We start from the raw sequence: 23,175 nt of genomic DNA on the forward strand, positions 1-23,175 counted from the left end.
GCCGTCCCGACACCGGCCCGGGAGCGCCCTGGACTGCGGTTAAAGGGGCGATGCCCTCCGGACTGTGGGGCCCACCGGGCGCGGACAGGGAACCGAGCTGCGGACGCAGAGAGGCACGCAGGACACCGGCCCTCGGGAGGGTTACGGCGCCGGAGGAGCCGGGTCGGGGACAGGAGGGGGGGGTGGGGGCGGGTCCTGGAGGGGACCCAGGCCCCGGACCCGCGCACGTCGCCGCCGTCGGAGGCGCGCCCAGGGGCGGGGCCGCCCGTCGCGCCCCGCCCAGGGGTGGTCCCCGCCCAGGCTCCGCCCCCGGCCGCGCGCGGCGCGCAGGCTCCGCCCCTGACTCCAGTCAGCGACACCCTCTCTCTCTGCCGGGCGCCCTCCCCGGCGTTCTAGAAAGCCGCCGCGCCGCCGCCACCTCAGGTGCCGGGACCGAGCGCGGGGGCGGGGCTGTCCTGTCCCTGCCCGGCCGGCCGCCGCCTCAGTCTGGGTGCCGTCTCGGGCCCGGCCCCCCGCCCCCAGGCCTCGGACTGCTCCCCCAGGCCGGGCCTCCGCCTCACGCGGTAGTGCCCTCAGGCCGGCGGCGCCTCCCCCGCTCCCCGAGCCCGGCGCTACCCCTCGGCCCACCTGCCAGGGTCCCCCCCGACCCCCCCAATGGGCCCGCCCCCTTCCGCCCTCTGAGGCCTGGGTGGCCCCCTGCGACCCGGCCCACCTGCCAGGGGACCCCGCCCCGGGGCCAGACCCGCCCCCTTACCCCCACCCCCCACCCCCGGGCTCCCCCTCGGTCCGCTGTTGAGTACCGTGTGGCTTCCTTGAGCTGCACCCCGCCCGGGAGAGCGACGGCCCCGCTTAGACCCCCCTGAGCGCGCCCCTCCCCGCGTTGGCCCCGGACGCCCCGTTCGGACCCCTGCCGGCTCTCCTGCCTCATCACGCAGCCTTGCTCGCTCTGTCTGCGCGGCCCGAGCGGCCGGCAGGTCATCGGCGGCTGCCCCTGATCCTCGGCTCGCCCTCCTTCCCCGTGGACACCCCCAGCTGCGCCAAGCGACCACTCCGTCCCCACGTGGCGTTCATGAACCCCCTCGTACCCGATTTCCCTGCCTACCCCCGCCCAGACCCCCAGACGCCTGTGCCCCATCCGTGGTCTCCCCCTGCCCGCCCTCGTTCCATGTTGCCGTGTGTCCGTCCCACTTAGTCTGCACAGAAGGAATCTCCCCGGTCTTCGGCCGCGCCCGCCTTCCCCGCGCTCACCGCCTGTAGCCCGTACGCGCGTGCGTTCAGCTCCTAGAAACGTCCGGCTCTTAGGAAAAACCCCCGAAGCGCGCTCTCTCTTTCCTTTTCCCGGACCCACGCGGCCCCTTTGCGATCTCTGCATCTTCGGCTGGTCTCGTCCCTGTTGCATGAGTGAGTGATTCATCCTCCTTTTTCCTCCCAGCGCCGATGAGCAGACTCGGTCCAGCCGCCCAGCCCAGGCCAGTGGTGCAGGGAGAGGACGGTGCAGACGACCTCATCCCCTTCGCCAAGTGAGTCCTCCCCACCCGGCGGGGATGGGGTGGAGACGCCTGGCTTCTTCCCGGAGAGTCGATCGCAAAGGAGGAATGGGAGGCTCAATGGCCGGTCTCGGGGGATCAACGATTTGTGAACTTGTTCGACAAACGGTTTTTTGTTTTTGTTTTTTGATTTTTAAATGTTTATTTTTCAGAGCAAGGGAGAGAGAGACAGACAGACATCGTGAGTGGGGGAGGGGCAGAGAGAGGGAGACCCAGAATCCGAAGCAGGCTCCAGGCTCTGAGCTGTCAGCACAGAGCCCGACGCGGGGCTTGAACTCAGGAACCCTTGAGATCATGACCTGAGCCAAAGTCGGACACTTAACAGACTGAGCCACCCAGGCGCACCCCCTTTTTTTTTTTTTTAATTTTTTAAGGTTTTTTTTTTTTTTTTTTTTTTTTTTTTCTCTTTAAACTCAGCACTGTATTAAGCACCAGGGATTCAGCAGCTAGAAAGATCAGGGGTTTTGATCTGAGGTTCCCGAGCAAGGAGACAGAACTTCTGAACACCAACATAATTTCAATTAGCGATAAGTATCATAAAAAAAATAAAATAGGAAGAGGACATAACAGGAAATAGAGTGTCTTGGAGACACGAGTTTAGATAGGGTGATTGTGGGAAGGTGAGTTTGAATCGAAATCTGAAAAATGAGAAGCGACCAGTCTGATAATAGCCCCGGGGTGGGGGAGGGGGGGAGAAGAAGGAATAGTAGGGGTGAGGGGTTGGGGGGGAAGCTGCAAGAAAGAAAGCAGTTTGGTATCATCTGCAACCAGGAAGCAGGCCAGTGTCACGGAAACTTAGTGATCAAGGGAAGAGTAGACAGCCAAGTCAGACGGTCAGGCAGAGGCCAGCTCATATAGGACCTCATAGGCCATTGAAAAAGAGGCCTGAGGACAGTAGAAATCACTGGAAGGTTTTAAGCAGGGAGATGACAAGTAGACTTTTTCTAAGTTTATTTTTTATTTAAAATGTTTAATGTTTATTTTTGAGACAGAGTGTGAGCAAGGGAGGGGCAGAGAGAGAGGGAGACGCAGAATCCCACGCAGGCTCCAGGCTCTGAGCTGTCAGCACGGAGCCCGACGCGGGGCTTGAACCTACAAACCATGAAATCATGACCTGAGCTGAAGTCGGACGCCCAACTGACTGAGCCACCCAGGCGCCCCTATTTATTTATTTCTGAGAGAGAAGAGAATGTGGGGAAGGGGTAGAGAGAGAGAGAGAGGGAGAGAGAGCATCCCGAGCAGGCACCAGCTGTCAGCACAGAGCCCAATGCGGGACTCGATCCCATGACCATGAGATCATGACCTCAGCAGAGATCAAGACTTGGATGCTTAACCAACTGAGCCACCCAGGCACCCCGTCCAACTTTTTAAAAATCCATTTATGTAAGCTCTACACCTAACATGGGGCTTGAACTCATGGCCCTGAGATCAAGAATCGCACGCTCCCCCACCTGAGCCAACCAGGTGCCCCTCTTTGACTTTTTTATCATGGAAATTTTCAAATAAATACAGAGGTTCGAAAAAACAATCATCATGAGGCCAGTGTACCCTTTTCAGTCTGGTCAGTAATTATAATTACATTGAATATAATTTTATCTATATAGCCATCCAGCCTCCTCCTCCTCAGATTATTTTGAAGTAGATCTCAAAGTGTATATTATTTCAGAGGACCACTTTTAAAAGATTACTCACAGTGCTCTGGGCAGAATAGATTACTAGGGGATTAGAATGGGGAAGCAGGGAGAGGAGGAGGAGTCCATCGAATAGGCCAGGCGGGGAAAGACGTGCTGGAATCTGGTGGTGGAGGTGGAAATGGTGAGGAGTGGTCAAATAGGGTATATTAGATTTGTTATTTTTTCTAATTTAAGTGAAACTTTTTTTTTTTTTAATTTTTTTTTCAACGTTTTTTATTTATTTTTGGGACAGAGAGAGACAGAGCATGAATGGGGGAGGGGCAGAGAGAGAAGGAGACACAGAATCGGAAACAGGCTCCAGGCTCCGAGCCATCAGCCCAGAGCCCGACGCGGGGCTCGAACTCACGGACCGTGAGATCGTGACCTGGCTGAAGTCAGACGCTTAACCAACTGCGCCACCCAGGCGCCCCATGAAACTTTAAAAATTAAAAAGCAATTTTAATGTTATAGCATTCATTTTTTGCAAGAGAGAGAGGGAGACACAGAATCTGAAGCAGACTCCAGGCTCCGAGCTGTCAGCACACAGCCCAACTCAGGGGCTCGAACTCACAGATCGTGAGATCATGACCTGAGCCAAAGCCGGGCACCCAATCCACTGAGCCACCCTGGCGCCCCTAAATTTTTTTTAATATTTATTTTGAGAGAGAGAGAGAGAGAGCTTATGAGTGGGGTAAGGGCGGAGAGAGAGAAAGAGAGAGAATCCCAAGCAGGCTCCATGCTGTCAGCACAGAACCTGACATGGGGCTTGAACTCACAAACTGCAAGATGGTGAGCTGAGCTGAAATCAGGAGTCGACGCTTAACCAACTGAAGCACCCAGGCACCCTTTAAATTGTTTAGTTTTAAGTAAGTTCCACTACCAACGTGGGACTTGAACTCAAGACCCTGAGATCAAGAGCTCTACTGAGACAGTTTTTATTTATTTATTTACTTACTTATTTATTTATTTACTTATTTATTTCGAGAGAGAGAGAGTGAGCACAGTGGAGGAGCAGAGAGAAAGAATCCCAAGCAGGGCTCGAACTCACAAACCATGAGATCATGATCTGAGCTGAAATTGAGTCAGATGCTTAACCGATTGAGCCATTCAGATGCCCCAAATTTAAGTGAAATCTTTTTTCAAAGTAAACAACTATATATATATGTATATATACATACATATATGTATGTATATATATGCATGTATATATGTATATATACACATACATGAGGCCTGGACAGCCATGTGGTCTCAGGCACATGTATATACATGTATATATAGGAAGGGTATATACATGTATATATGTACACATATTTTTTAAAATTACTTTTTATTGTTTCTTTTAATTTAATTACAAATTTGTTATATACACTGTGGTCTTGGCTTCAGGAGTAGAGCCCAGGGATTATCTCTCACATAGGACACCCAGTGCTCATCCCAACAAGTGCCCGCCTCAATGCCCATCATTCATTTTCCCCACACCCATCAACCGTCGGTTCTCTGTATTTAAGAGTCTCTTATGGTTTGCCTCCCTCTCTGTTTTCATTTTATTTTTCCTTCCCTTCCCCTACGTTCACCTGTTGTGTTTCTTAAATTCCACACGAGCGTGCTCGCTTCGGCAGCACATATACTTAAATTCCACACGAGGGAAATCATGATATCTGTCTTTCTCTGATGGACTTATTTCACGTAGCGTAATACACTCCAGTTCCATCCACGTTGATGCATTAAGATTTTATTTTTAAGTGATCTCTGCACCCAACGTGGGGCTCAAACTCACAACCCCAAGATCAAGAGTCACGTGCTCTTCCGACTGAGCCTGCCGGGCGCCCCAAATCTGGGTGTATTTGTGATGTAGAACTGACACGAATTCCCGATGGACTGGACGTGAAAACTGAGGGAAACGGAGGCATACCAGGTTTTGGGCCTTAGCAACTGGGCATTGGGGGTGCCTTTCCGTGAGGTGGGGGGGGTGCTCTGGAGGAGAGGTTGAGGGGGTGGTTGAACTTGCAAGTCTGGAGTCCAGGGGAAAAGCCAGGGCTGCAGATACGGATTTGGGATTTGGGAGTTGTTAGCACATTGGTGGTATTTACAGGCATGGGCTGGGCTGAGGTCAGGTAAGGAGGCATGGAGATGAGGAGATAAGGGCCCAGGCCAAGCCCCAGGACACTGAGAGGAGTCAGCATCCAGTCTGGGGACTCTGGAAGTGCTGAGCACTGGTCACCACCAGCTCTGCACACCCCTGCTTCCTAGAAGATTAGTCTCTCTTGAGATACAGGGACACAAAGCAGGAATGAACGGAGGTTCAGCTCTGCTGGGTCCTTGTGGTGACCAAAGGGAACCTGGCTGTCACATCCCCTGAGTAGCTGGGGCCCTCCTCTTTAACAGCCCAGTGATGAGTTCTCTGGTCGTTTGAGATCTGGGGCTCAAGCAATTGGCAGTCTCTACCCTCGCCCCAGCTCCAGTTTCAAAGCCCTCACCATCTCCTCAGCTAAAATGGGTAAGAGAGCACATGGCCCGAGGGGGGCCGGACAGCCGTGTGGTCTCATGGAAAGATAGGACCACTGAGTCCCAGGAGTGAGCAGGTGCTGTGAGGGATGAGCCAGACCTGAGCCTACCTTGTCCTCAGGTGCTCCAGGGTGGTCAGCCGACCTACACCACCCCGCCTGCCTTCCCAGAGCCTCACGCTGATGCCCCAGCGGTATGGAGACCTCTTCTGGGAGAGCCTTAGCCAAAGGCCCAGGTGGGTAGAAACAGAGCAAAGGAGCAGGGAAGGGAAGGCCGGACAATTTTAAACTAAGCCCTGTGGCAGTGAGCCCTAGTCTGGGGACAGCTGGCCCACTGGCTGACGGACGCTGGGGCAACTACTGCCAGATAGACAGGTGGTTGGGACGGGCCATCAGAGAAGCAATACGGATGGGGGTGTCCTCTCTGCACGTAGCTCCCCGTTTGTGCTTTACAGCCCCACCTGGATGGAAGAATGGCACATCCCTCCCTCACCGGTAGGACAAACTCTGCCCTTTTAAAGCACTTTTGGGTTAAAATCGCACCCACCACCGTCTTATCCTCAGCCCTCCTGGTCACCTCTTCCCTGCTGCCCCCCAGCCAGTGCACTGACCACGCACCCTCCTTTCTATGCATCTGTCACCATGTTTTCCAGATCACACCTGTGTTGTCACGATCTGGGCTCCCCAAGACCTCTGACTCCCTACTTCAGTCCAAGTTCTCCTGAGAGACCCAGTTCTGCCCTCTAGCCCCTGCCCCCACCCCATTCTCTGGCACAGAGAGCCACTGGTTGCTCCCAGCCTGGCCTGTACCCCCTTGAGAGGCTCCCACCCCCTGAGGTGCTTTGCAGAAGAAAGAGAAGGAGGCCACATTTGGCGGGAATGCAGCAGGGACCTGCGGGCATCCCAGCCCAGGTGAGGGCTGTCACTTATCACCTGGAGGATCTAAGGAGGCGACAGAGAATCATCAATGAGTAAGGAGGGACATCTGGGCAGAGTCTGGGGACAGGAGGGTCTGAACTAAGGAAGGGGGTGGAGGCTTTGAAGGAAGTGGCGGCTGTATGGGAAGAAGGCCCGGACTTGGTGCAGAACGTCCCCCATGTGGAAGGGAGGAGGGAGCTGAGCACGCAGGCTGAGCCTCAGGAGCTGGACAAGGTGGAAACTGGGTCACCGAGGCAGGAAAGCAGTCCACAGAGCTGGAGGACAGTGGGCAGCCAGAGGCCACCTCTGAGTCCCTGGACTGAGGGTGCTTCCGCCCAGGGCAGCAGGGACTGGGGGGGGGGGGGGCGGTGCAGAGGGTTGGGAGCGAAGCCATAACACCACTGGGTCCCAGCAGGAAGTATTTCAGGGCAGAAAGGTGAAGCCTGGAGGGGCAGAAAGCTTGGCCTTCAGGCGCCGCGTTCCTAAGCCTCCCGTCCCCACAGACTGAAGAAGGCTCAGTGGGACGTCTCGGGGGCCGCACCTGAGCCCCTGGCACCTGCCACTGCCGGCTGCGGAGTCCCCAGCGCCACCGAGTACCCGGGTCTGGAAGAGGCGAGGGCTACCTATCCACAGGAGGAGGGCCACCCTCTCACCACTGGCAGGACCCAGGTCTGGCCGGAGGAGCTAGGCGGGGTGCTGGAGGGTGACGGGGATGGACGCCCAGGGCCCGTTTGGGTGGCTGGACTGGAGACGCACAAACGCGGGCAGGGAGAGGCGAAGGGGGCGGGGGCGCTAGGACACCTGGAGAGACCTCCTTTCCCGTTCTTCCGTTCCTTTCCTAACTTCTCTCATCCTTACAGCTGCTCTGGTCCCCCTGGAGCCCCCTGGGCCTGGGGGGGGGGTCTGGTGTCCCCAGACGACTGGGCTCTCTGGCCTCCTACAGCGCTGTCCCAGCGGGCAGGAACCGCCTCCGCTCCCCCTGGGGCATGGAGGTGCAGTCTGCGGAGTAAGGAGGAACCCCCAGGCCCTAGGTGTCCGCGCGCTGCCTGGTGGGGGGAGGGGGCGGGCAGGCTCGCCGGCAGACCTGGAGCCTCCCCCTTGTGACGCCGAGGCCTTTCCCTTCCGCAGCCTCTCCCAGCGACCTCCCCGCGCTCGGCACTGGGCGCTAACAGCCCCCTTGGCCGCCCGTGTCAAGCCATCCCCCAAGGCTCCGCACGGCCTATCGCCCCCCCCCCCCCAACCGCCCGCCCGCGCTGGCTGGCACTGTGTTCTTTGCTCTGCTCGGGTATTAAAAAGCAAGCGCGTTGAGCCCGAAGTGTCTTTCTGCTCGTGGCGCAGTGATGGCGAGGCTGGCGCGCACGGAGGGCTGCGTCACCTCCAGGACCCGGCTAAGATGAAGTCGGGCTGGACCCCCCGAACTCGAAGAGTCCCGCCGAGCCCCGCTCTTCCAGCCCCGGGGCGGCCCGCGCCCCTCTCTCTCGGCCCGGGCTCGGACCGCACTTCCGCCCCCCGGGACCCCCGAAGTCTGCCCCCCAAGTTCGGCCGCCGGACCCCCGCCCAGCTCCCCGCGCCGCCAGGGCTTCCCCGCCTCCCCCCCCCCCCCCGTCCCCTTAACTGCGAGGCCCCGCCCCGTGCGCAGTGACGTCGGACGCCGCTGTCAGCGGGCGCCGGGGGGGGGGTCGGTGTGGGGGAGAATGGCCGCTGCCGCCGTCACCCGCGGGACCCCGGGAGGTAAGAGCCGGGGCCTCGCGCCCGCCTCTCCGCCCCCGCGCCAGGGGGCGCCGCTCCCGGGCCCGCACGCAGCTCCGCCCGGCTCGCCCCCGCGCCGGCCCCCGTCCTCCTCCTCGCGCCAGGGGGCGCCGCTCCGCGCAGGGCCCCGCGGCGGACCCCGCGCCCCGGCCCCCGCCCCGGCCCCCGCCGCCCCGCGCCCGCCGGGCTCTGTCCCGCGGCGTCCCCGGGGCACCCCTGCGTGAGGGCGGGAGGCGGACCCTCCCACGTCGGGGCTTCTCCGGGGACCCCCGCCCGGGGCCGCTCCGCACCCTGGCAGGCTGCCTGGCCCGGACTGCGCACCTGCGCCCTGGGGCGGAGTCCTTACCCAGACCCGGCTGCCCGGAGCTCTGCCGGCGCGGACCGACCTCCTCCCCTCTCCGCCCCGGACACCTGGCGGAGCCCGCAGCCCCGAGCCCGCGCTGAGAGCATCCTCCCGCTTCCATCTGTGCCCTGGGGAGGGTGGGGGCTCAGGCTGGAGCCCGAGTGGTAGATGGGGTACGGTGGGCCTGGAGGCCGGGGGCAGGCAGAGGCGTTTGGGGAGAGAGCTGGTGGGGGAGGGGTGGGGAGGGCCGTGGGCCTGAGTGGAGGATGGGTCGTCCCGAGGGAGGGAAGCTGGGGTCTGGGTACCTGGCCCGGATGGATCCTCCCAGGCCCTGACCAACCTGGAGGAGAGGGCGTAGGTTAGGATCAGTCGTCAGATATGCCCTTCCCCTTGCAAATATCAAATCGAGAAGGAACTCAGGGTGTGTCTTGTAAGGCCTAGCTCTCCAGCGGACTTAGATCTCCCGCCCTGCCCCCAGCGTCCAGGCTGTCGTCTGCCAAACCATCCTCCAAGGACCAGGTGCCCGGAGTCCCACCCCCAGGCCCTGACCCCACTGTAGCCCCAGCCTCCACAAGACCCCCCCCCCTCACACACACACACACACACACTCTGGGGCCTCTGAAGCGCCACCCCTCCAGCCTTCTCCCCTCCCCCACCCCATTTGTCTCTTCCTGATGATTCTGTCGGAGAGGGGGTGTCTCCCCACTCCTGCTGGTTCCTCGCACGAGGTCTGGAGTCTCCCTCTGCTCGGTTCCGCTCTACTCTCCCATCCCAGTCTAGCCCTTTCCCCTCTTCATCTTTCCCGGGTACCGCGACCCAGCTCCGCATCCCTCTCCCGCCTTATTCTCCTCATCCTGGGTCAATGTGGGCCTTCTGCCGTGACCTTGTTCTCTGCCTTCCCAGCACAGACTCCCCCTCCCCCCGGCCTCTCAGGCCGGGGGTGACCTTGCCCCCTGGAGCCCTCAACATGAATACCAAGGACACCACCGAGGTTGCTGGTGAGTACACAGTCTGTGGTGACCCTTGGTTCTTGGATCCCTGCTCTCCTTGTCCTGGTTCCAGATGCTCCCAGGGCTTTGGATCCGGCCCTTTTGCCCTGGGCCGTCACAGAGGTGTCAGAGGCCGCCCTGACAGAAGCCCTCTCTTCTGCTTCCCTCTAGAGAACAGCCACCACCTGAAGATCTTTCTCCCCAAGAAGCTGCTGGAGTGTCTTCCTCGCTGTCCGCTGCTGCCTCCAGAGCGGCTTCGCTGGAATACAAATGAGGTTCTCCAGGGAGCTTGGGGGGAGGAGGACCTCGCAAGGCCTGGTGGGTTGGAGGAAGGCCAGTGGGGGTCTTCCTGTGTCCATGCTCCTCACTGCACAGTATTGCTCTAAGCTCTTTGCGGGTCACAGAGGAGGTGTAAAGACCTGTATCTCGTAGGAGCTTGCTTCTGGGCACGTCCACCTGAGTAAAAATAACAGTTACCATCTACAAAATCTTCCTTACAAACCTGGTACCGTGCTGACCTGTGTTATCTCATCCAGTCCTTGAATGACCCTGTGGGGCAGACACTGTCATCCCTGTGCTGTAGACGAGGCAACTGGTGTACCTTGTGGGGTCTATTTGACCATAGAGCCTCTGCTGTTAATAAAACCGCCACCGGTGTTGGCTCTTTCTGGAGGCACGGCCCTCGTGTTACACCCCTTCTGTACTCCGCACACACAATACGTTGTGCTGTTTGATCGTCACTGACTTAATTCATTAAACGAGGATCATCGGCTAAAACGTACGTGGGTGGTGATATTAAAAGTGTGGGGAAGCTAAGGGCAGCGAGCAGGGCTTTTCGGAGAGGTGGGAAGGGATTTGGCCTATGGGGTGGCTAGGAGATATAGAAACGTCCGGCATATAGGATACTGACACGCGGGAGCTGACTGCTCAGGGCACGTTCAGAGGAGAGTCGATGGACCGGCCTGGTAGGAGCGGTAGATGGAATATAGGTAAACAGGGAGAGCAGTGACTTGATTCCTGGTCTGAGAGAACCTTGGAGCCGGGCTGAGGAATCCAGAATTCCTGGCCGTGTCGAGCCATTTAGGTTTCTTGAGTCAGGAGAAGACACGAAGATAGGTTTTAGAAAGAGCGAAGTAACAGGGCAGCATGAAGAGTTGATGATGAAGAGATCAGACTTGACCCCAAGGTCAAGGCCCGCATCGAGAGGAGGGAAGGAGAGGTTAGTCTCTCGTCTGAGATGAAGCCCGGGGTTCTCGGGAGGTGGTGGTCCTGGTTGGGAGCAGATGTGGGCGCCAGCCCGCCCTGGCCGCCGGAACCAGGAGAGAGTGGGGCCGAGGGCCAGGAGTGGGAGGCCAGGCTGAGACTCTGCGAAGGGGACACCCACCTGAGCGCCCCCTGTCCTACAGGAGATTGCGTCCTATTTGATCACCTTTGAGAAGCATGACGAGTGGCTGTCCTGTGCCCCAAAGACAAGGTGAGGTTCGTGAGGTGGGGAGTGGCAGGGGGTCCCAGATCCTGTTTCCAGAACGCAGGGCCAACCCTTCCCTTCCCAGGCCTCAGAACGGCTCCATTATCCTCTACAACCGCAAGAAGGTGAAGTACCGGAAGGATGGTTACCTCTGGAAGAAGCGCAAGGACGGGAAGACCACCCGCGAGGACCACATGAAGCTGAAAGTCCAGGGCATGGAGGTGAGCCGGGTGCCAGTCATCCGTCCTCGGCCCGGTCCCAGCCATGCTGGGGCCCGGTGACCTGTGTCCCCCTCCCTCCTGCCACCCTTCCCTTCTCACTCACGTGCCACGGCCCCCTCCCTGACCAGCTCTCTGGGATTAGGCTCCTGGGAGGGCATCAGCGCCCACGCCCCTCGCTTCTCCTGGATTCCCTCGGGGGCCTGTGTCCGGAAGCCCTGAGCACGAGTCACAGCGGCTCCTCTGCTGGGCTGTGCTCTCGCCCTGCCTCCCCATCTCCAGACAGCCCCTCCCCCGCCTCCAGTCTGGGCCTTGTCTGGGTGCTAGGACTGGGAAGGCGCATGGGGAGCCCCCGGGGGCAGGGGGCGGGGGTGGGCTGGGGGAAGAGGAGCTGCTGGAAAGGTTGGGATTCCTGCAAAGGGACTGAACAGAGGAAGAGTCGGGGAGCAGACTAGCCCTCCCCCCACCCCAGCCTGTCTCCTGGCAGTGTCTCTATGGCTGCTACGTTCACTCTTCCATCGTCCCCACATTCCATCGGCGCTGTTACTGGCTGCTCCAGGTGAGACCGCGGGGCTCAGGGAGCTGGGGGCTGGGAAGAAGGGGGGTAGGGGGTGGAGAAAGTCACACGTCGGGGGGGGGGGGGCGGTGAGGCCGGGGGCACGCGGGAAGAAGGCCAGGACGAGGAAGCCGAGCCCCCCATGGACCCCATGGCGCTGTGTGTCTGCCTTGGGCTCCCAGAACCCTGACATCGTGCTTGTGCACTACCTGAACGTCCCAGCCCTGGAGGACTGCGGAAAGGGCTGCAGCCCCATGTTTTGCTCCATCAGCGGCGACCGTCGCGAGTGGCTGAAGTGGCCCCGGGAGGAGCTGCTGGGGCAGCTGAAGCCCATGTGTAAGGCCCACGGGGGGCTAGGGCGGCACTGCTGGGGGCTGCTGGGGGCGTGCAGACGAGGGCCTCTACACCCAGAAGCCCCGGGAGCCCGGGAGGGTGCTTTTCCGAGGGGCCACCCGGACTCCCGCCGTGTCCTGAGGTCCGGGAACGCGGAGAGAGGGGGCTGAGGGACATTTGGGAGCTGCGCGTCCGAGCTGCTTTGAGGCAGCTGGCCAGAAGCCTCGGAGCGTGTCAGGTGCTTGGAGAAGCCAGCGGGGCGCTGTGGGGACGGTGTGCGAGCCCCATGGCACCCCCTCCCCGTGCCCCACCCCCACCCCCACAGTTCACGGCATCAAGTGGAGCTGTGGGAACGGCACAGAGGAGTTCTCCGTAGAGCAGCTGGTGCAGCAGATCCTGGACAGCCACCCGACCAAGCCCGCACCCCGAACCCACGCCTGCCTCTGCAGTGGAGGCCTCGGTTAGTGACCCCTGGCCCCGGAGCCCCCCCCCACCAACCCGGCCACGCCGCGCCTCCTCTGGCCGAGGGCTCCCCCGGCCTGCCAGGATTTGCATGCGGATTTGCATGCGGATTTGCATGTCTTTTGCACGTCCCAGAAAGCTGGGCCAAAGGAGCAGAGGCCTTCCCGGCTGGCTGCACACGGGCTCCTTTCCCCGGAGTTCCAGCAGCCCTGGCTCCTTCTCTGTGCCCTACTCTTAGCAACTCTGGGCCACCCCAGCCCGGCGGTTGACACCTAGACGGTACCGCCTCGGTTCTGTTCTCTTGTCCTGTTTCTGTGCCTTTACGAGTCTCTCTCAGCTACTTCTGCGGGCTCCTGCAGTCCTGTTAATTTGGGGAGAAGGGGCACCGCTTCTGCCTCCCAGTGGCCACAGTCGGTATTACATCTCGTACACCCGCAAAGGGCCAGGAAACGCCTGGAGGCTGCCGGTAAGGGAAGGTGGAGAATGAGGTGTCCTTTCCCTTTTCTCCTCCCACCCTTTTCCGCTGCAGGTTCCGGGAGCCTCACCCACAAATGCAGCAGCACGAAACACCGCATCATCTCTCCCAAAGTGGAGCCCCGAGCTTTAACCCTGACCTCTGTCTCCCACCCCCACCCCCCTGAGCCTCCTCCGCTGATCGCCCCTCTTCCCCCAGAGCTCCCCAAGGCACATACTTCCCCTTCTTCTTCCTCCTCCTCTTCCTCCTCTTCCTCAGGCTTTGCGGAACCCCTAGAGATCAGACCTAGCCCACCCACCTCTCGAGGGGCGTCATCCAGAGGAGGCACTGCAATCCTCCTCCTGACGGGACTGGAGCAGCGCACTGGGGGCCTGACACCCACCAGGCACTTGGCCCCCCAAGCTGACCCCGGGCCTTCCGTGAGCTTGGCCGTGGTTGTAGGATCCGAGCCCCCTGCCCCACCAGCTCCTCCCAGCCCTGCTTTCGACCCCGATCGTTTTCTCAACAGCCCCCAGAGGGGCCAGACATACGGAGGGGGCCAGGGGGTGAGCCCGGACTTCCCCGAGGCAGAGGCCGCCCACACCCCCTGCCCTGCCCTAGAACCCGCTGCTGCCCTGGAGCCCCAGGCGGCTGCTCGGGGTCCCCCTCCACCGCCTGGAGCAGGTGGGAGAAGAGGAAACCGTTTCTTTATTCAAGATGACGGTAGCGGGGAGGAGCTCAAGGCCCAGGGGGCTGCCCCACCCGCACCTTCACCCCCTCCTTCACCCCCACCTTCACCTGCCCCCTTGGAGCCAGCAGGCAGGGGAGGCAGAGGGGAGGCCTTGTTTGGAGGAGCTGCTGGGGCCAGCGAACTGGAGCCCTTCGGTCTCTCGTCATTCCCTGACCTCATGGGAGAGCTCATCAGCGACGAGGCTCCAGGCGCCCCTGCCCCAGCCGCCCCACTCTCTCCTGCTCTTAGCAGCATCACGGACTTCTCCCCAGAGTGGTCCTACCCGGAGGTGAGCCTCAGGCCTCGCTCCCCTATTTTTCCTACCCACGCCGCCACTTGGTTTCCCTTGGTTTGTGTGACCACTCACTTGTCCCACCCTATTTTCGCTGTCTCCCTAGTTAGCCCTCCCTCCTGCCTTCCCTCCTCTGCGGGCCAGGTGGCGTGGTGTGGGTCCCCCAGGTGCCTGGGGAACTTTGTCCTCTCGGTGACTGTGTCACAGGCAGGGCACTAGGGCGGCCCGGCCTGGAGAGAACATGACGGGGTGTGATGGCAGAGTCTGCCTTCAGCAGTGGAGAAGTCCCGCTCGTTCTCAGCTGCCCCACAGAGGGGAAGGACCGTGGGAGCCTCAGGCAAGGGAAGCAGTGGGTTCCCCGATCTGGGCAGGAGCGTCGGGAGGAGGGACAGGCTAGCTGACCTCTCCCCGCTGCAGCCCGCCCAGTCCGTGTACCCGGAATCCAGCACAGGGCCCCGCCCTGCAGCACTAGTGCCCTCGATGAATGGGTGCACGAGTGAGCACCCCACAGGGTTCCGGTCACACGGTGCCCGGCCTTCTCTCTGCAGGGTGGGGTCAAGGTGCTCATCACAGGTCCCTGGACTGAGGCCGCCGAGCATTACTCCTGTGTCTTTGATCACATCGCGGTGCCAGGCTCACTCGTCCAGCCTGGCGTCTTGCGCTGCTACTGTCCTGGTATGGGGACCAGGGATGGCACGGGGACTGGGGACGGCAGGATAGCACCTGGGCGGTTAGCTTCCAGGAAGTGCTGGGAACGACCCTGTCGGATCTTGAGCCTGAGTCCTGTGTCCCCGCAATGGGCAGATGTTCCCCAGGCTTATGTGTCAGAAGGTCTAGGCTCTGGTCTGAGGAATCTAGTCCTCGGCTCACTGGTGGCCTCGGACAGGTCCGCTCCTTTCTTGGGTCCGTGGCCGCCCCTCCTTTGGGGGCAGGCATTTGCCCTGACGGGTCTCCAGTGTCCATCCAGGCCCTCTGGCTTGGTTCGAGTCAGTCTCTGGTTCCAGTCCAGGGAGCATGAGAAGGGAGACGCGTTGGTCTCCTCCAACCTGTCCTGGACCGAAGGACATTGCCTTCTAGATCTGGGCTGTCCGGTATGGTAGCCATCAGCCACATGTGCCTGAGATTAATTAAAATGAAATAAAATATAAAATTTGGCTCCTGCCTCTCGCGAACATTTTGAGTGTTCAGTAGCCACACGTGGCTTAGCGCTCCCCCACTGGGCGGTGCAGACACAGAACCTCTCCACCGAGGTGGTCCGTCTGCCACCACCTTGCCTCCTTACCGTGCACCCAACAGTCAGCGTTACTGGGACCTCAGGGGCCACCAGAGTGACAGGATGACAGGTTTGCCGTCTGTGAGTGTGTTCCCCCCCCCCCCCACCCCACAACAGCCTGGTTCAGCGTTGCATGGAAGGAAAAGAGAGATCAGAGAAGCTGGGATCAGAGGTGGTTTTGGCCTCTAGTCTTGGGACCCCGGCCTGGTGGTGTCGTTCTCGAGGCCACAGATGCGGAGAGCCTGGGACACAGCTCTCACTAGACACTGCTGGTGAGCAGTTACATCTTTTCCGCCAGCCTCATCATGGGCTCACGACCTCTGGACTCTGACCTTGGGGGATCAAACTTCTTTGTAAGCGTAGGTGTCTCCTGACCCTCAGCTTCCAGGCCTTGGTGCTGAATAAGAAGCAGAGTCTGCAGTCCCAGGTGTCTCTGGCCCATAGGAGGTTTTAAGTTCCTGAATGGAGTGGAGTCCCTTCCCCATCAAGACCAAGGCCACTTAAGCAAGGGTGGAGGGGAGCCGGCTATGAAAGGATCATGTGTGGCCTTCACGTGGGGGCCAGAGAAGGAACCAGGGAGAGAGCCCATCTTGCTGACCCTGCCCTCCCCAGCCCATGAGGTGGGGCTGGTGTCTTTGCAGGTGGCAGGGCGGGAGGGGCCCCTTTCCGCCTCTGTGCTCTTTGAGTATCGAGCCCGCCGATTCCTGTCACTGCCTAGTACTCAGCTTGACTGGTTGTCTCTGGACGGTGAGTACTTAGCCCTCCGACCCCTTGGCAGGCCCCACAGCCTTTGAGGACATGCTCCAAACCCCTCAGGACTCCGGTGGCCACCGCCCAGCCCCCAGTTTACCCCCCTTTTCCCAACCCCTGCTTCATTGGTCATCTCTAAATGCAGCAGCCATTGCTCCCCCCCCCAATCTCCTCTTCTCCGGAAACCTCGGAGCCATCTCTGTCCCAGCTCTTGGCCTGTCCTCTGTCCCAAAGATGGGCTCTAGGCAGGCGAGGCCAAGAAGCGGGAGCAGGGACAGGGTGTGGGGCAGTGCATGTGGGGTGTCCACAAGCGTGTGTATGTACCTATATGTGTATTTAATTTCCTTCCTTAATTTTCTCTCTAGTTATGAAGGTAGGTGGTTGCTGTAAGAAAGTTAGGAATAACAGAAAAGCATGCGGTAGAAAATGAAAATTGCTTGTAATGTTACCACTTGGTGACATTCGCCTTTAATGTACTTTCTTGCACGGACAGAGGCGCACATGCTCACGCATATGTGTATCAAGTCTAGACCCACGTGTGTTCCTTATGGGTTATCCCTCCCGTGGCTTCCAGCTGTTTCCCTGTGGCACCTGCTTCTCCTGGTCCTGCAGGTGCCCCTCTCCCCCCACCCGGACTTCCTCCCCTCAGCGCCCTTGCCCCCCAGCCCCCATCTGCCTCACTCTTGGGGGGCGGTCCCCCCACAGCCTGGCCTGCTCATGAGTTCTGCCGTGGCTGCTCCAGGCCTATGTGTTCCTGGCTCTCCTGTGGGGCTCCACCCTCCCCCTGCTCCTTGGACTAGTGTCCTGACTTGCCCCTCTTCTTCCCTTCCTCTTGCTTGTTCGGTGCACCCCTCCGCTCTCCGGCCCCTCCTCTCCTCTCCTTCACCCGGTTTACCCTCCTGCCCCCTCCCTTGTCTTTCTGTTCATTCTCCACTCCCCACCCCCATCACCTCTTCCTTAGTCCCCCTTCTGTCCTGGCATCTCAAGTGGGACTTCCTCAACCTCCATCGTGTCTCTGTGCATGTTTTCCCACGGCCCCGATCCCCTCCCGCCTCCCCTCCTTGTCCTCGTGTGATCTCAGGAGGGGACAGATATAGCTTGGGGTGTGTGCGTGCGCGTGTGTGTGCTTTGTGCACAGGGTGGGGGAGGAAGAGGAGGAATGGACGTGGCCGTCCGTCTCTGTCACCTTCCAGCCCTGCCACCCTCTTTGTGGACAGCTGCCGGGGGACTGGGAGGAGGGGGTGGTGCTTTTTAAATCACAGCCCTTGAGCTCTCTGGGCAGTGGATAAGAGAGAAGAGGGGCCCGGTGTCCTTCAGCCCCAGCATGGGGGACAGAGGTAGCATCTGGGGCCAGGAGAGCTGACGGAATAGTGCGTCTAGAAGGCTGGGGGTGTGTGTGAGTGAGATCTGGGCCGGCTTGGGGCCGCAGGCTGTTTGGGAGTTCCCACCATGTCTGCGTCTCAAAGGACACAGTTCTGGTCCCCGGTCAGTGGGTAGCGTTAAAAGCCCCAGTTTAAGGCCTGCGTCCTGATGGACCGTATTCGGGGCGGGGAGGGTGGGGCAGAGGGGCCGTCGTTCTGGGGGAGAGGAAAGAACGTGAGTCTGCCTCTTCACCCCCAGAGCCTGGGACAGGCCCAGTCGTGTTCGGGGCATCACCCGGACCCTACCCACCGCTCAGCCTCCTCCCGTACCTCTTGCCCCTCAGACAACCAGTTCCGGATGTCCATCCTGGAGCGGCTGGAGCAGATGGAGAAACGGATGGCCGACCTGGCAGCAGCCGGGCAGGCTCCCTGCCGCAGTCCTGCCGTGCCTCCGATTCAGGTGCCTGTGTGAGGAGGGAGCTCGGGAGGGTCTTCCCAGAGGAGATGGCTCTCGTGTGTGGCTCTCCCGTCCCCGGCTTCCTCCTCCCTGACGTCACCCCACTCCGGCTCCACCGCGGGGCGGGAGTGGCTATTCTGGGCACCCTCTTGGCACGACGGGCTTCAGACTATTTCTGATCTGAAGAGGGTGGGGGGAGGGGGCCAGGAGAGCAGGGGCCCAAGTCTCCGAGGAAGCAGACGGGGAGAGGACTCTGGGCTCCGAGAGGGAGAAGCCGTCTGCGGGGGAGGAAGCTAACTGGGGGTGGGGGACACCCAGGACCCCAAACCAGGGACGCAGATGGCCCAGAGAGCTCTGGGTGGCAGGAGAGCTGGTGCAGGAGGTGTGGGGAGGGCAGGACGGGAAGCGGAGAGGACAGGGGTGGGGTGGCCAGGGCCGTCCTGAGCCAGGGGACCAGACGCTCGGGTCCCTGCACAAGGGTATCTGTACTGCAGGATGAAGGCCAGGGACCCGGGTTCGAGGCCCGTGTGGTGGTGCTGGTAGAGAGCATGATCCCTCGCTCCACCTGGAGGGGTCCTGAACGTCTGGCCCACGGAAGCCCCTTCCGGGGCATGAGCCTCCTGCACCTGGCTGCCGCCCAGGGCTACGCCCGCCTCATCGAGACCCTGAGCCAGTGGCGGTGAGCAGGGCAGCGCACAGGGGGACTGGGGCAGAAGTACCAGGGGACGGAGGAGGGACCAGAGGACCCGGAGCCCCACCAAGAGGGAAGGATCTGCACTTGTGACAGACTCTCAGCCCCTCACATTATGCGTCTCTGACCGTCTTGCTGCACCGACCTCGGTGCTTCTGGACAGCCTGCCCTCCTCCCCCGTCCCTTTGATCCTGATGCGCCTGCTTTGCCCGCTTTTACCGACTGGGCTCGTGTCCCTGTCCCAAACCCTCTAGGAGCGTGGGGACAGGGAGCCTGGACTTAGAGCAAGAGGCTGACCCGCTCAACGTGGACCACTTCTCTTGCACCCCTCTGGTGAGCGTGCGTGGGGCAGCGCGGGCCAGGCGCGTGGCCGTGGGAAAGTGTCGAGGGACGCAGGGAAGGAGCCGGTGGAGCTGGGAACCGAAGACCCGGCCTGGGGAGGAAGGGCCCCGGGCCTCACGTCCACGCTCTCCACCCTCAGATGTGGGCCTGTGCCCTGGGACACCTGGAAGCCGCCGTGCTCCTCTTCCGCTGGAACAGACAGGCGCTGAGCATTCCCGACTCACTGGGCCGGCTGCCCCTGTCCGTGGCACAGTCCCGGGGCCACGTGCGCCTCGCCCGCTGCCTGGAAGAGCTGCAGAGACAGGAAGCTTCGCTGGAGCCCCCACTTGCCCTGTCGCCCCCCTCCTCCAGCCCAGACACTGGTGAGGGTCGCCCCCGATCTAAGAGGCTGTGGGTGGCAGAGCGAGAGGAGGAGCAGGGAAGAGGAGAGGGGGGTGGGAAGAACAATCTGGGGGGGGTCATGGAGCTCCTGCTGCCCTTGCCTCTCCCCTGTCCTTGCAGGGCTGAGCGGGGTCTCGTCGCCCTCAGAGCTGTCGGATGGCACATTCTCTGTCACATCAGCTTATTCGAGCGCCCCGGACGGTAGTCCTCCCCCCGCTCCTCTGCCGGCCTCAGAGATTCCGATGGAAGAGACTGTCCCAGGCCAACTCTCCGCTGGGGCCCCTGAGGCCCCCCTATTCCTCATGGACTGTGAAACCACCAACTCCCAAAGGCCAGCACCCTCATCGCCTCCTCTCCCACCAACCACCGAAGGGGGGACTGCTCCTGAGGAAGCAGACGGCCCACTGGCCGTGGACGTGATCCCGGTATACTGCTCGTGCTCGTGCTCACTGACAGTAAAGGCTAGAAATGGCATGGGGTGGGGGGTGGGGGGGGGCGGCAAGACTGAGCAGACGCTGATCATCCCATGAAGCAGAACCTGAGTCTGGCTTCAGTTTGGGAGGAAAGGGCCGTTTACCTTTATTTTGGGACAGGCAAGGCAACCCTCTGCTTAACTCCCGTCAGACCTTGTGACTCAGAAGTCATGAGGTGTCAGAGATCAAAAATTCTAGAGAACAGCCTCAGCTGGAGCTGGGCTGAGAGGTTACCTGCTGGTCCGTGCAGAGATGAGGTTTTGGGGGAAGCAGCCTGACGGAGGGAAGCAGGTGCTGTGTGGAGCAGAGGCTGACAAGCTGGCGGGTCTGGCAGAGATCTGGGGTGGGGACGAGGCTTGCACAGGACAAAAGTGAAGCAACTCTTGAGACGGGAGTGAACAGAGGAATGAATCTTCGAACCTAGCAGCGCACTTCTCTGCTAAGACCTGGGCAGGTACCCATCTTGGAGAGGCCAATGGACTAACTGGGTACCTAGTACTAGAAGCACAAAATGCTTAAAGTTGGCAATGCGCCGGCTTCACAGCTAGAGCCATCTGGCAGGGTGTCCGATAGGTGGCAGGCACCGAGCTCAGGGGGCTGGGGGCTGCAGGCACGGCCGAGCCTGTGGGGAGCACACGTTGGTCAGCTGGCATGAGGCAGGGGGGCCAGCGGGCAGTTGGCCTGGAAGGGCAGGTCCTTCATTTGTTCCACTCCTGCAACCCTGTTCGGAGGAGGTCCATCCCGTCCCGTTTTCCACGCCGTCTCAACACAGGGCCATAAACTCAAGTGGGAGCCTGGCAGGCATATGTAAATAGTGGCCGAGAAAGACTGGGGAGCAGGGACAGCCATCCCCGAGGCCTGTCTGGTGGTGAGGGGAATGACAAGACAGCAAGTGGACGATGGTGACGGCCTTGGCGGGGTAGGAATGTCTGGCGGCTCGGACTGCTCCCGACTCACCGAGCCTCTCCTCTGTGCAGGTGGACATGATCTCACTGGCCAAGCAGATCATTGAAGCCACACCAGAGCGGATTAAACGAGAGGACTTCACGGGGCTGCCCGAGGCTGGAGCACCAATGAGGGAGCGGACAGGGGCCCTGGGGCTCAGCGAGACCATGTCCTGGCTGGCCAGCTACCTGGAGAACGTGGACCATTTCCCCAGCTCAGCCCCGCCCAGGTGACCAGCTCAGGAGAGCATGTCCAGATTCGTCAGGGCAAGCAGGGAGCGGGGAGGTCCTTCCCTGGAGCCAGTGCTCCGTTCTGGCCCGGGGCCCCAGCCCCCGAGGAAGAGACTGGTACCGGCTGAGGGGCTCTCAAGTCCCCCTCCGGGCTCTGTGGCTGGACACGCTTCACGGTGGGCCCCAGGACACCCCCTCTCCCTGTCCCTGCAGCGAACTGCCCTTCGAGCGTGGTCGCCTGGCCGTCCCTCCCGCCCCTTCCTGGGCAGAGTTTCTGTCCGCTTCTGCCAGCGGCAAGATGGAGAGCGACTTCGCCCTGCTAACGCTGTCGGATCACGAGCAGCGGGAGCTGTACGAGGCGGCTCGAGTCATCCAGACGGCCTTCCGGAAGTACAAGGTCAGAGGCCGGGGGTCCCGCGAGATGAATCACAGCAGCCCGAGGTCAGGGGACGCGGTGGGCTCCAGGCTGGAAGTCTGAGGCTTGGTTCTCGCAGGGCCGGAGGCTGAAGGAGCAGCAGGAGGTGGCGGCTGCAGTGATCCAGCGCTGCTACCGGAAGTACAAGCAGGTGAGCCCTTTCTCCCCTGAAAGCACGCCCCACCCCTGAGCGCCCAGAGCGCTGCGGGAGCCCTAACCCCCTTCTCTCTCCACAAGCTGACCTGGATCGCGCTCAAGGTATTAGGCATGAGGTCTGGGTGTGTGCTTGTCCCTGACGAGCCGGCCTCTCCACCAGCGTGTGGATTAGAGACCGGCACCCTGCCGAACTTGGGGGCGAACCTCAGGGTGCTGGGGCTCTGTCCCTCCATTTCACCCCCTGTCCCCGCTCCCCGTCCCTGCAGTTTGCGCTGTACAAGAAGATGACCCAGGCGGCCATCCTGATCCAGAGCAAGTTCCGGAGCTACTATGAGCAGAAGCGGTTTCAGCAGAGCCGCCGGGCGGCCGTGCTCATCCAGCAGCACTACCGCTCCTACCGCCGCCGGCCCGCAGGCAGCCTGCCCGCCCGCACCAGGTACGGCCCGCGGACCCCCTCCCCGCCTTCCCCTGCCTCCCCTGCCAGGGTCCAGGGGCTTGGGGGCGGGGGCGCCGGCGGGCCACGTCTGCTCATCGCTCCTTTCTTCCAGCAGGGGCTCCTTTCTCACCAAGAAGCAGGACCAGGCAGCCCGGAAGATCATGAGATTCCTGCGGCGCTGCCGGCACAGGTACCCGCGTCCCGGGCCGCTCCCCGCGGCCACCTCCACCGCCCCCCGCCCCGTTCCCATCGGCCGGCGTCCTGACCCACTCCCCGTCTCCCCGCAGGATGAGGGAACTGAAGCAGAACCAGGAGCTGGAAGGGCTCCCCCAGCCCGGACTGGCCACCTGACCGCCGCGCCGCCTTCCTCACCGCCCCGGGGGCCGCTTCTGGCAGTCTTAACCGAGGCCGGGCCCTCGGCGGGAGGGGAGCCCCCGTCGGCCGCTGTCCCGCTAAGCGGCGGCCGGAACCCTCCCGCGGCCCCCGCCCCGCTGGGGCGCGCCCCGTCTCTCGGCATCCCCCCCCCCCCCCCGGGCCCGCGCCCCACCTCCCCGCATCTTCAGCCGCGACCTCCGGAGCCCCGCCTGCCCCTGCTCCACGTTTCCCCGCTGCCTGCACCCGCCCCGGCCCCCTCCCGACTTGCCTTATTTATTTGTTGGACGCGTCTCTGAATGTATCCGCCTCGGTCCCGCCCCCGCCGCGCGCCCCCGCCCGACTCCGCATGCCGGCGCGCGTCCCCGTCCCGGGCCGCCCCGCCCCCGAGGGGAGGGGCCTGTACATACTGTAACATACAGAGCAGAGTGAAGAGTCTATTTACGGCGCCGCGGGGAGGGCGGCGCGGCGGGGTCCCCCGGCCGGCTCCACGAGCACTTTCTACTTGTGCATGGGCTTGGTTTCTACGAGTTACCATTAAACATCGCTGCACCAGCCAGCCTCCCGCCTCTGTCTGCGCCGCGCGGGCGGGCGGGCGGAGCCTCGGCGGCGGGGGACAGCGGGCGGGGCGCGGCCGGCGCGGGGCTCTCCGCC

General features: G+C 61.5%; 2 protein-coding genes and 1 long non-coding RNA gene across 19 annotated transcripts; 2 read left to right on the forward strand and 1 right to left on the reverse strand.

Moving 5' to 3' along the window:
* The first annotated feature begins 264 nt into the window (after nucleotides 1–264).
* On the forward strand, nucleotides 265–8,345 carry INCA1 (inhibitor of CDK, cyclin A1 interacting protein 1). 6 transcript variants are annotated; one of them, XM_086685704.1, is made up of 7 exons: nucleotides 265–423; nucleotides 1,433–1,520; nucleotides 5,850–5,963; nucleotides 6,162–6,222; nucleotides 6,505–6,698; nucleotides 7,149–7,676; nucleotides 7,774–8,345. In XM_086685704.1, the coding sequence occupies exons 2-7, from the start codon at nucleotides 1,438–1,440 to the stop codon at nucleotides 8,285–8,287; spliced, it is 1,494 nt and encodes a 497-aa protein (XP_086541830.1). In that variant the 5' UTR covers nucleotides 265–423; nucleotides 1,433–1,437; the 3' UTR covers nucleotides 8,288–8,345. The 6 variants fall into 6 exon arrangements, with proteins under 6 accessions (XP_086541830.1, XP_086541833.1, XP_086541834.1 ...); XM_086685707.1 differs by lacking the exon at nucleotides 265–423 and having other exon boundaries at nucleotides 865–1,520; nucleotides 7,149–7,314; nucleotides 7,506–7,651; nucleotides 7,774–8,340; XM_086685708.1 differs by lacking the exon at nucleotides 265–423 and having other exon boundaries at nucleotides 865–1,520; nucleotides 6,183–6,222; nucleotides 7,149–7,314; nucleotides 7,506–7,651; nucleotides 7,774–8,338.
* CAMTA2 (calmodulin binding transcription activator 2) lies at nucleotides 8,277–22,632 on the forward strand. 11 transcript variants are annotated; one of them, XM_086685699.1, is made up of 23 exons: nucleotides 8,277–8,376; nucleotides 9,641–9,735; nucleotides 9,898–10,001; nucleotides 11,133–11,200; nucleotides 11,280–11,415; nucleotides 11,885–11,971; nucleotides 12,151–12,304; nucleotides 12,627–12,761; nucleotides 13,293–14,236; nucleotides 14,788–14,914; nucleotides 16,125–16,259; nucleotides 17,968–18,083; nucleotides 18,575–18,759; nucleotides 19,026–19,104; nucleotides 19,253–19,475; nucleotides 19,615–19,919; nucleotides 20,945–21,141; nucleotides 21,356–21,539; nucleotides 21,637–21,708; nucleotides 21,795–21,815; nucleotides 21,980–22,149; nucleotides 22,262–22,339; nucleotides 22,437–22,632. In XM_086685699.1, the coding sequence occupies exons 2-23, from the start codon at nucleotides 9,705–9,707 to the stop codon at nucleotides 22,498–22,500; spliced, it is 3,615 nt and encodes a 1,204-aa protein (XP_086541825.1). In that variant the 5' UTR covers nucleotides 8,277–8,376; nucleotides 9,641–9,704; the 3' UTR covers nucleotides 22,501–22,632. The 11 variants fall into 11 exon arrangements, with proteins under 11 accessions (XP_086541825.1, XP_086541814.1, XP_086541815.1 ...); XM_086685688.1 differs by having other exon boundaries at nucleotides 8,310–8,376; nucleotides 9,646–9,735; XM_086685689.1 differs by having other exon boundaries at nucleotides 8,310–8,376; nucleotides 9,646–9,735; nucleotides 22,265–22,339.
* Nucleotides 16,696–23,173, reverse strand: LOC147573968 (uncharacterized). 2 transcript variants are annotated; one of them, XR_015243796.1, is made up of 3 exons: nucleotides 22,932–23,173; nucleotides 20,202–21,686; nucleotides 16,696–19,405 (listed from the first exon to the last, which is right to left on the reverse strand). It is a non-coding gene; the product is annotated as an uncharacterized LOC147573968 (long non-coding RNA). The 2 variants fall into 2 exon arrangements; XR_015243795.1 differs by lacking the exon at nucleotides 22,932–23,173 and adding an exon at nucleotides 22,793–22,925.
* Between the last annotated feature and the right edge of the window lie 2 nt (nucleotides 23,174–23,175).

The sequence above is a fragment of the Puma concolor genome, chromosome E1 (assembly GCF_028749965.1).
Source record: "Puma concolor isolate L17-30 chromosome E1, mPumCon1.1.hap2, whole genome shotgun sequence".
NCBI classification, from domain to species: Eukaryota; Metazoa; Chordata; class Mammalia; order Carnivora; family Felidae; genus Puma; species Puma concolor.

Coding starts and splice junctions, on each gene's coding strand:
- INCA1 (XM_086685704.1), top strand. CDS start 1,438: ATGAGCAGACTCGGTCCAGCCGCCCAGCCCAGGCCAGTGGTGCAGGGA. Junction 1,521..5,849: donor GACCTCATCCCCTTCGCCAA/GTGAGTCCTCCC, acceptor CCTTGTCCTCAG/GTGCTCCAGGGTGGTCAGCC. Junction 7,677..7,773: donor GAGGAACCCCCAGGCCCTAG/GTGTCCGCGCGC, acceptor TCCCTTCCGCAG/CCTCTCCCAGCGACCTCCCC.
- CAMTA2 (XM_086685688.1), top strand. CDS start 8,340: ATGGCCGCTGCCGCCGTCACCCGCGGGACCCCGGGAG. Junction 11,416..11,884: donor TGAAAGTCCAGGGCATGGAG/GTGAGCCGGGTG, acceptor CCCCCACCCCAG/CCTGTCTCCTGGCAGTGTCT. Junction 21,816..21,979: donor TGACCTGGATCGCGCTCAAG/GTATTAGGCATG, acceptor CCGTCCCTGCAG/TTTGCGCTGTACAAGAAGAT.